General features: G+C 34.9%; 1 protein-coding gene and 1 pseudogene across 1 annotated transcript; both read left to right on the top strand.

Moving 5' to 3' along the window:
• Window positions 1-1,708: 1,708 nt before the first annotated feature.
• LOC122534722 lies at window positions 1,709-4,995 on the top strand (annotated as a pseudogene).
• Window positions 4,996-5,305: 310 nt separating this feature from the next.
• LOC122534721 lies at window positions 5,306-8,644 on the top strand. The gene is made up of 4 exons (XM_043665637.1): window positions 5,306-5,885; window positions 6,002-6,353; window positions 7,887-8,221; window positions 8,295-8,644. Exons 1-4 carry the CDS (start codon window positions 5,306-5,308, stop codon window positions 8,642-8,644), a joined length of 1,617 nt encoding a protein of 538 aa, XP_043521572.1.
• Window positions 8,645-11,488: the final 2,844 nt, after the last annotated feature.

The following is an 11,488-nucleotide window of genomic DNA, read 5'->3' as shown; positions in this document are numbered from 1 at the left end:
TTAACACTAATTTTTAATATAAAATTACAAACATTGACTAATTACAAGACAACTACAGCTGATATACAGTATTTTTAATAATTATTTCGATGAACTTGTCAAGGTTATGAGGTTTTGAGTAATTTTTTCCTATACATATCATTGTCGCTTAGCTTTAATTTCTGAAATATTTATAAATATTTTATGTTTTTTAAGGAATAAACTTTACTTTCAATGACTTTCAATGACCATTTTTTTCATTAAAAATCATTTATTTTTGTGAATTATTATAACATAAGAACTACTATCCCTGGCAGAAAAATTTTCAATCAAAGTCAAATATTCAAAAGTAATAAAATTTTTCATGTTTGCGAATTCAATTAAAATTGTTAATTTTATTTTTTCGTGTATTTGATTTGAAACTTTTTATTCGTGCATTTTAAACCAATATCGATTTTCTTATTTTAAAAAATGATCGACATTTTTTAAACAGATTTACACATTTTAAACTATCAGTATTGATATGAGATAGATCATCGACTTGCGAAAGCCAAAACTATATTTGCCAACAAACCGTATTCCAAAAAATAATCTTTGCTGACTTCCGGATCGAAACAGCCTTTTACTATTATTAGAAAGTAACTCTTTTGTGTGCAAATGAAAAGCGAATTTTTCATGAGAAATAAAAACTTTATTAATACATTGAGTATTTTGTTCGATTACCTTTTGTCATTTTTCAGGTAGCTTCATGATTTTGCGTTCAGAAAAGTTCTTATTTTTATCAATAAGAAAAATAGAACAATTTGATATCCTCATCAATAGAGAAATTTAATAAATCGATTCCGATACTACCGTAGTTTGAAAACCGTAGATATCAGATAATTTTTTATGAGTCTGTATAGCGTTCTTTTTCTTTTAGCACAGTAAAATATGACAAAAATGTTCTTTTCTGATTTTCCATTTTGAAATCGATGCCAAACAAACAATTGCTAACAAAATCACAAATTTTCTTTTTTCAAAACAAGTTTGAACAAACAGGTACCAAATTACACGAATTACGAATTTGCGGTTTAAAATGAAGTTAATTACGTTTCGAGACATACATGCGTGTCTATCTATAAGAAATTACTTTTCTACTATATTAAACGTAATATTTAAAACAGTTAGTGCAGAAATTACATTTGGTCCAGCTATTAAATTTAATAAATAAATAAAAATATTTTATACTTATATATTACACCTATATATATCATTTATGAAATTATTCATATATTCAATGAAAAATTGTCGATATTTTAAATTGTTTTAATCTCGTGAAAAAAAATTCTATAACAACTCAGATGGCCTCATTTTAAAGCATAAAACTTTTACTTTTTTTCAAAGATATTTTTGCATGCAGTAAGTGGCAAACATTGTTCTTGAAATTCAAACATCTCTACAATCATTGAAAAAATGTTTTCATGACTACATCTTTTATGGTCTTAAAGATTGAAACTTTCTTTTTACAATGACCTTTTAAAATATGCTGTAAGATTTTTTTCGCCATTTTATTGAACTTTGAACATTAGGTGGCGATTATAACGGATTATAGCGGCAAGGAGAGAAGGAGAACGGTGAGTAGAGAGAAGAGCTGTGAGGCTATCAGAGCGGTGCGATGTGTTTATATTGACGCAGAGAAAAGCGAGGAGTGAAATGCTACAGCAAGCCATTCTTTTCAGTATGTCTCAAGATGCCTTCGAAGAAACAGCAGAAACTTGTGCTTGTAGAAAGTATTGCAGTTAAATATTACATATTAACGTCATATCTCTAGCAAAAAAACAAGATCAGAAGATGGCCAATCCATCCTATTAATAGAAATAGACAAAGAAATGGAGAATTTTGTCGTTTATACCCAAAATTAAGAGAACATCCTGAGAAATTTCGACAATACTTTCGAATGAAAATTGTGACATTCGACAGCATCTTAGAATTGGTGCGTCCAAAAATTAAAATTCGACGGAACAATTTTATTCAGAACCTTATCAGTGTCGAAGAACGCTTAGTCGTTACCATAAGATAAATTTAAATTAAGAAATCAATGTTATATATTCAATTATGCATAAATACTTTATTATAATTCATTAAATAAAATATTAAATTAAAGTTAACGTAACATAAAAGTTACATAATATAAGAATTTTATGAATAATATAATATATAATTAAATATAATAAGATCACTTGGTTATGGTGTTTATGGTGTACTGTAAACATGTCGATACACAACTTGTTGAATATCCATCATCAATAGCATTCTTTTCTCACTCGAAAGTTTTTTTTATGTGAAAAATGAGACTCTGAAAAAACCGAATATCTTCATTTTGGTCTTCAGCTGACAATTTTAATTTTTGTTCTTCCAATTCCATTAATTTTCACCCAATATCACTCATTAACCCTCCGACTACTGAACCTCAGCGTCCAGTGCTGAAGTCATTTCTGACTCACACAGATATCCCACTAATACATATTTAGGGTCGTCCGGACGGCTCACCGATACTGTACAGAGTGTAACGGTCGCTCGAGACCGAGTTCTTCACCGATATTGTACCAACACAGTGACAGACACTCGACTCATATAGGAACATGTAAGAGTGTAAGGAACAAATAATAGTCACATGTATAATAAAGTTATTTATATTTACTCTACATTGATGTCATTTACTGTCAGGAACGTCTTGTGCAAATTGAGCGAAAGAAGACAAAGAAAAATTGCTCGTTGGCAATGGTGTTGACATTGCGTCAACAAATAGAAACAACAGAAAAAAGTAATAAAAAGAACAAAAATATGAATAATGTGAGCGAATGTTAGCCACACCGCCCGTTCCTAGGCGTGGGAAGACTTCCTTGCCTACTCGGTAGAAGAGGCCACTCAAGATTAAGGACCATGTGCCGGTTCCAAGGTTTATGACGGATGCCCGTAAGGTCCCAAGGTTTATGACGGATGCCCGTAAACCAGAGCTAGGGTATCCAGACGAAAGTCGGACCGAGGGATATATACCCGAAGGAGTGCACGGAGGGGCAGTCCGTCAGCAGAACGTCACCAAGTCGAACGTCGGAGTCAGTCTAGCGCGAAAATATACACTTTGTCCTCAACGAGAAGTGCCTTGTAAAATTATTGCCTACAATAAAACCAGTAAATTAATTATAAAAATAGTAAAATATTAGAATAGTGCTAAAAACTAAAATCTAAATAGTAAATACAAAAATAATACAAAATACTAATGTTGGATTCCGTGTAATGGAGTCAACATGTTTACAATTTAGAAGAGTTTATTCCCTTACAGTCGTGGTCGTATATGAAATAGGATGATATACAATGATTTAGAATGTCTTAGAATATGATGAATGTCTAATGCTCTTAACGATATAGAATGATTTAGAATGTTTTATGAGTTAGCGATATTGAATGAATCTATAATGATTTAAAATGTTATAAGAGTTAGTGATATAGAATGTTATAAGAGAGCGCGATATAGAATGTTACAAGAGAGCACGAATGTTTCTAAAGCATGTCCTTATATATATTGGATTATCATCGTCAAGTGGAAGGGGAAGGAACATAGATGACCAACCATTGGATCTTGCCTTTATGACTAACTATTCATAGTCCACTTTTATGTGGACTATTGCTAGCTTATTGTCAGTATTTGCCTACATTCAATATTGTCCGGATTGGTATCATCCAACACTAAATACAAAAATAGCATAAAATATTAAATAAAACTAAAAACAAAAATAATACAAACTATTAAATACTAAATACTAAAATACTAAAACAATAATAAAAACACTAAAATATGAAATAAACTTTGAAATAAAAAATTGCTTCACAGATCTTTCTTCCTCAGAACGTTACCAGAAACTGATTTTTTTCGTCTTTAGTCGTCGTCACTTCGGCAATTTGGCAAACACATGGCTTACAGCCACATAATGCTCGTGCGTTAGTGCGATCACTAACACAAGCAGCTTCCAGCACAGGTCAAAACTGTGACTCCGGCACAGCAAGCAGAGGGTTAAAAGATTATGTGGAGATGGAGAAGGACTGCCATCCTCAAATATACTTTCATTTGGATTTAGCGTTGCAAGATCTACAGGTGAAGGGGATATTGTATCTTGCGAGGTCAAATTTCCCTTATTTTCTCGAGGAGTAAATTGATCCTTGAAAAATAACAAAGGCTTAAAATATTGCCAGGAAGATACTTCTGCTTCATTTATTTGCTGATTTTCATGATGATTTTCGGTATATTCTCCAGTGCCATCCCCTAATTTCGGTTTTATTTTTTTGTGCATCTCAACACGAAATTTATCTTTCAAAGTTATCCATTTGTTTCTAATTTCCTTACCTGAAACAAAAAATTACAATTTCCCTTTTTTACCACTGTTTTGTAGACTCCTTGCGATTGATAAAAGCTTCAGAGATCTTTCTTTGACGTGTAAACTGCCTCACTACTATAATAAAAATCGTAGAATCAATGACAACTTTATTGTGGTAATGTCTTTAGCCAATCCACGTGAAATTTCCAACTTCTGAAGATTTTTTGAGAATTGCAAATGATTTTTATAATATTTGAAATTTCTCAAATACAATTGGTGCAATCGATGGGAAGCACATACGCTTAAAATGTCCACCCAATTCTGGGACAATGTACTATAATTATAAGCAATCTTTTTCTATTGTTTTGCAAGCGATTGCAAATGCTCATGGAAAATTTATAATTGTGGAAATTGGAGGATACGGAAAGCAAAGTGATGATGGCACTTTTCTTTCTTCAGAAATGTTTGAGTTAATGGAAAAAGAAAATTTAAATATTCCTACAGACCCTCCATTACCAGAAACATCATACCAATGCCCTTTGTATTTATTGAAGATGAGACTTATCCACTGTTACAACATTTACTGAAACCATATAATCGAAAAAATTTAGATCCACAAACAGAGTACTTCAATTCTCGTTTTTCTAGTAGTTACCCACAATAAGCCACACAAGTACACACAGGCACAGCAGTTCCTTCTAATACTAGTGTCAGATAAGCCAAATTCTCAACACACGAATGGAAAATAGTGGAATTAAATTCAAGGCTATCAGTGTATCAGAGTGGTAATAGAACAGTGAGCCCAAGTGAAGTGAATTAAACAAAATAAAGAACAAGAAAAACGATCAAGACCAGCACCAACTTGAAAACAGCCAGCGGCCCGACGAAGGCCGAGCCAAAACTCAAACATAAGATCTAGAGTTTACATTAAAAACATCGAAAAGACTACTTAAGCTAACAAAAGAAAAATTAATATGTCAGAAAGTGAGGAAACTATCGACTGTGACGACTACGAGACGGACACCTCGAACATGGAAACAGACGCAAACAGCAAAGATAAAGACCAATGGAAAATACAAAAGCAAGCTAAAAAGAGAAAAATAACTCTGAATGCCAAAAACACAACTACAGCCCTGACTCTAAAACTAACTAAAATACACCCGAAGGAAAATTGGCTTGGAGAAATAATACCAATAACAAACAAATTCCAGGCACTTCAAAACCTAACAGAAGAAAAAGAAATGATCACCACCTCACAACCTAAACCAACTCCCATATACATCGAAGCTCCTAATATCAATCCACTAATAGAAAAATTAAACGAAATAGTAGGCCCTACAGAATACACTCTGAAGCAATTGAAAGACAAACAAGTCAAACTACAAATACAAACCCCCAATGCCTATAGAGCCATGATACGAACGCTAAAAGAGAAGAATGCAGAATATTGTACATTCCAAGCAAAAACGGAAAGAAAGTTTAAATTTGTGATAAAAGGATTACACCCAAAGCTACATATAGAATACATTAAAACAGACGTAGAAAGGACACAAGGTAAGAAATATCATTGATCTCACAAAAAGAGGTACGACAATCCCAGTCCCAATGGTAGAAATAGAACAAGCCAATAATAATAAAGACATACACATCAATCGTATGCAATACCAAAGTCAACATAGAACCGCCAAGAACTAACAGAGAAATACCGCAGTACGCTAGATACCAGAGATATAGACATACTAAGAACTATTGCAATAAAGCTAGATGTGTCAAATGTGCAGGTACCCATCCCACCGAAAACTGTCCACTAGGCAAAAGAATAAACAAAGTAGTCTGTGCTAACTGTAGAAACAACCATCCAGTAAATTATAAAGGCTACATGGTAAGAAAAGAGCTGCAAAAAAAATTATTTCCCCCAATAAGAGACAAAGGAATACAAAAATTAGCACCATCACAAACCAACACTGCAAACACTAACACAAATGTTAACACAAATATCAAAAATATAGGAACTATGCAGAAGTACTAAAACCGAACAACAGGCACGACACTAACGAACACGAACCAATTCAGATGCAAAGACTAGAAAACAGAAAAAGACTTGAACACTAGTAGAAAACCTAACACAACAAATTACTGTAATGCTAAACTTATTATCGAAACTAATCACGCTACAGGAACAAACCAAGCAAAAAATTAAATTAATGCAATGGAACAGTAACGGGCTACAGAATCGGACATCCGAACTAAAACTACTCCTAAAACAGCTTGAGATAGACATTATAGCAATCTCAGAAACACACGAAACGAATAAAACACACTTAAATACCATACTATACCTATTACGGTACACCACACCCTAGCGGCAAAGTACGCGGCGGATCGGGAATTTACATAAAAGATAATATCAAACATGCACAAACAAGCTCATACCAAACTGACAAAATACAAGCAACAACAGTCAACATTACACTACATAACCGAGATGTATCAATATCTCAGCAATATACTGCCCACCAAAACACGCAATATCAACAGAAAAATATAACAAATTCTTTAAGAGCTATAAAACAAAATTTATAGCTTAGGGGACCTGAATGCAAAGCACAACTATTGGGGCTCCAAAACAAACAACCCTAAGGCAAAGGACTTCTACCAGTGCATAAAAATTAACAACCTAAAAATCTACGCATCAAGGAGACCAACCTATCAGACCCAAACAAAATACCGGACATCCTAGACATAGCAGTCACGAATACAAATTTGAACATCAAAACTGAGGAGCTGCTAGATTTAAGTTCAGACCACACACTCACTATCTATACGATCGACAAAAGACGAAAAAACAAAATTGACAAACGCCACTACGGACTGGATAGCATATGCAGAATACGTTAATAAAAATCTGAAGGGCAATATACCTCTAAAAAATGCACTAGACATAGAGAAGGCAGCTGAAATACTAACAAGCACACTCGAAGCGGCAGCATTCCACTCCACAAAGTACGAGGCGGAAACATCCAAGTGTATGGAAATCCCGACACATACTAGAACTAATCAAAACCAGGAAAAGAGCAAGAAAACAATGGCAAAACACAAGATGGCCTCAACTCAAGACCATGATAAACAAACTTACAAACAAAATTAAACGAGAAATTTGCAAAACAAATAACAACGAATTCACAAACTTCATCATGAATCTAGACAATAGCAGCAATATAAACTATTTCTTATGCAAAAGTACAAAAAACTCAAAAGACCACTCACCCAAATTTCCTCTATACAAAACCGGACGGAAACTGGATCATAACGATAGAAGACCAAGCCGAAAGCATGGCAGAGTATCTGAGCGAAACATTCACTAACGAACCCCACATACTCCCAAACAATGACACTAAAATACAAAGCAATAAGGAAAGAGAAAGTCTTCACAATAATTAAAAAACTAAAAAATAATAAAACTTCAGGATATGACTTAATAACAGCAAAAATACTCAAAAAAGTCCCAGCCAAAGCGGTAAGATTCCTAACAATTCTAATAAATGCGATATACAGGATAGGCAACTTTCCCCAGATCTGGAAGTGTGCAGAAATCATACCTCTACAAAAACCAGGCAAAAATCCCAAATTCCCATCATCCTATAGACCTATATCTCTTCTTCCTATGATTTCCAAGGTAATAGAAAAAACCATCTATAAAAAACTAATAGAGGAAATCACCAACAAAAACTTGATCCCTGATCACCAATTTGGATTTAGACAAAACCACAACACAATAGAACAGATACACAGGATAATAAACAGCATAATCCGTGCCATGGAAGAAAAAAAATATTGTACAGCAGCATTCCTAGACGTAGAAAAAGCATTCGATAAAGTATGGCACGATGGTCTGTTTCAAAAACTTCAAGAAATAGTATCAAAAGACCTATATCCAATACTAGAGTCACACATAACAAATAGATAGTTCTACGTCAGAATCAAAAAATGAAAAATCATCACTCAAAAAGATACACGCTGGAGTGCCTCAAGGCAGTGTGCTAGGACCCATCCTGTATGATCTGTTCACCGCGGACCTACCCGCAGCACCAGGAACAAAAATATACACTTTTGCCGATGACACGGCAATACTATCTACGCAAAAAAGCGTTAAAAAAGCAACCAAAACCTTACAAAATCACTTAAACGAAATAGAAAAGTGGACAAAGGACAACAAAATCAAAATTAACACAACCAAATGTGTACATATCACATTCACGCTCAACAAAGGGCCAATTCCAAAAATCAAATTCAACACTCAAGAACTACCTTAAGCACTTTCCGTCAAATATCTCGGCTTACATCTAGACAACAAACTGAATTGGAAAAAACACATCCAAGAAAAGATCAAACAAATAAAAACAATTAAAAAATCCATGTACTGGCTAACATCAAGCAACTCTAAGCTAAGCGTAAAAAATAAGTTACTAATCTACAAAACTATAATTAAACCTATCTGGACATACGGGCTACAAATCTGGGGCATGGCAACCAAGTCGAACATAAAAAAGATAGAAAATCTACAATCCATCATCCTACGTACAATATTAGACGCTCAATGGTACCCGAAATTTCGGGTTCGGATCGGGCTCGCACAAAGTCGGGCGGGCTCGGGCTGATAGCCCGATGATTTCGGGTAGCCCGAAGATTTCAGGTAGCCCGATGATTTCGAATCGAGTTGGAAAAGGTTCAAGGGGGATAGGATCAGAGGTGGGCATTATTCGAATAACATTTCGAATAAATTCTTCGAATAACATTTTATTCGAAATATTTACTGAAATAATATAAAAAAAAAGAATCAGGAGTCCTTTTTTCACAATTTTGGTTTATTTAATAAATTTGTTTTTAGTACAATTTTTTGTTCGAATATTTTGTTAGTTAATCTGCTTTAGACGAGTTTGTTATCGTTGCAAATGAAAACAAACGCTCTACTGGAGCAGAAGATGGCGAAGGAGTGTTATATTTCAAAAATATATTTTTAATTATGAGATATGCGTTCAGAGATATGTAATCATTTCTATTATCTGTAAAAAATTATAGTACAAGAATTTTTCTACGTTGTCATTTGTTTGTAAATGTTGGTCGGTTGAAATAGATTCCGCTTTATGTTAAAAGCAAAGCAAATTTATTAAATAAACCAAAATTGAAAAAAAATGTACTCCTGACTCTTTTTCTTTACACTATTTCAGTAAATATTTTGAATAAAATTTTATTCGAATAATGCCCAACTGTGTTCGAATAATTTTCCTTCGAATAAAATCGTTACTTATAAGGAACGAATAATTTTTTCTCTAATAAAATCGTTATTTGTTATTTACGAATAAATTTGACAGTATTTTATTCGTTATTCGTTCAAATAAAATATGCTTAACTCTGGATAAGATAGGGATTATATTGCGTTATCGAAGTCAATTTCAATATTTAATAAACATATATATTTTTTTTCTATAAATGTAATAATATTTATTCTAAATGATAATATAAAAAAGTAATAATATTTATTCTAAATGATAATATAAAAAAGTAATAATATTTATTCTGAATGATAATATAAAAAAGTAATAATATTTATTCTAAATGATAATATAAAAAAGTAATAATATTTATTCTAAATGATAATATAGAAAAGTAATTTTTCTACATTTTGTGATAGTAATTTCGCTCGAGTTGGTGTTATTATATTTCTGGATAAGGAAAATAATTTTTCACTCGTAGTTTGAGTGGCAGGTACAGCAAGAAATTTTTTTGCTGCTAAAGACAATAGTGGGAATCTGGCTGTATTGCATTTCCACTAGCTAATAATATCTATATTTCTAGCATTAAGACCATAGGCAAAATACGTTTGTATCTCTCGATGTAGCTGCGACTTAAATGTCTCCGATTCTTCGACGTTTGTATATCCTAGTTGTTTAAAATGTAGAAAAGGTTAAGGGAAACAGAGGGATCGACACAGACGAATAGCTTTTAATGAATGAATGTATTTCCCGACCACGCTCTGCACAACAAAAAACTGCTCGCGATGTTGAAGCGTCTGAGGATCTGAGTGGCACTTAGTTATGAAGGCTGGAACGCTTGCCGCTTGGTGAATGTTGTTATCTGCCAAGGCAGCTCACGCAGCTCACACAGGCGTCGTTGACGAAGACAGCAGCTCACGCAGGAACTGGTGACTGATGCCGTCGCTGGGAAGACAGCAGCTTACGCTGGTCACTGATGCCGTTGCTGGGAAGACAGCAGCTTACGCAGGTCACTGATGCCGTCGCTGGGAAGACAGCAGCTTACGCGGGTCACTGATGCCGTTACTGGGAAGACAGCAGCTTACGCAGGTCACTGATGCCGTCGCTGGGAAGACAGCAGCTCACGCAGGTCACTCAGGTTACAGTAAAAATCGTTAGGAAGAAATGTGATCGCACGCAGTAGCTTTTAGACTCCCGATGGGGAGAGCTAGCGTGGTCTTTGACTTCAAAGAAGAAGTCCAGTGAATGTGCAATGCACGCCTGGAGGGTGACTTCGCAGGGAAAGTCCTCTGAATGTGTAAAGCACGCCTAGAGGGTCACTTAACTGAGAAGTCCCCTGAATGTGCAAGACACGCTTAGAGAATGAGGAAGTCCCGTGAGTGAAGCAGGGCATGCTTGGAGTCAGGCTTCACTGTGTGCAGTCCTTACTCGTGCTGCGCACGTTAATTGTCTCGATTGCTGGAGAAGGACGCTGCAGTACTTCGTACGTAGGCAAAAAGGAATTCTCCCCAGAGAATTCCTTCTCCGTCAAGTTCTCGCCTAAAACTCAGAGAGAAAGCTTACTTTATTTGATGAAGTGTGCTTGATGTTTGACCGTGGTCACACACAGGAGAACTTGCACTGCACAGATAAAAACTGACACTACGTTGCCGAAGTGATCTTCTCGAGGGTTGTTCAGAATGAATTGGACGATGCTCGGGCTTGTGCCCCCATCTCCCAAACTTGGGACTCAAGGCGACAGTCTGGCGCCACGATGCGTTCATGCACAGGCCTGCCGGAGACGTGCTTTACCTCGGTGCGAGCGATTCGTCTCGGACGACAAAGTCCAGGCACCAGGAATGTAGGCTCGCATGAGGCTCGAACATATGACGCTCCAAGTGTCGA

This window comes from Frieseomelitta varia, unplaced genomic scaffold (genome assembly GCF_011392965.1).
Source record: "Frieseomelitta varia isolate USP_RPSP 00005682 unplaced genomic scaffold, Fvar_1.2 scaffold_631, whole genome shotgun sequence".
In the NCBI taxonomy this organism is placed as follows: domain Eukaryota; kingdom Metazoa; phylum Arthropoda; class Insecta; order Hymenoptera; family Apidae; genus Frieseomelitta; species Frieseomelitta varia.
The sequence above is the reverse complement of the archived record's forward strand: the minus strand, read 5'-3'. Positions and strand labels throughout refer to the sequence as shown.

Bases quoted from the DNA above. Each gene is read 5' to 3' on its own strand.
- LOC122534721 (XM_043665637.1), top strand. From the start codon at position 5,306: ATGTCAGAAAGTGAGGAAACTATCGACTGTGACGACTACGAGACGGAC. The intron at 5,886-6,001 runs GTAAGAAATATC...GCAATACCAAAG, and splicing joins AGACGTAGAAAGGACACAAG to TCAACATAGAACCGCCAAGA. The intron at 8,222-8,294 runs GTCTGTTTCAAA...CATAACAAATAG, and splicing joins CGATAAAGTATGGCACGATG to ATAGTTCTACGTCAGAATCA.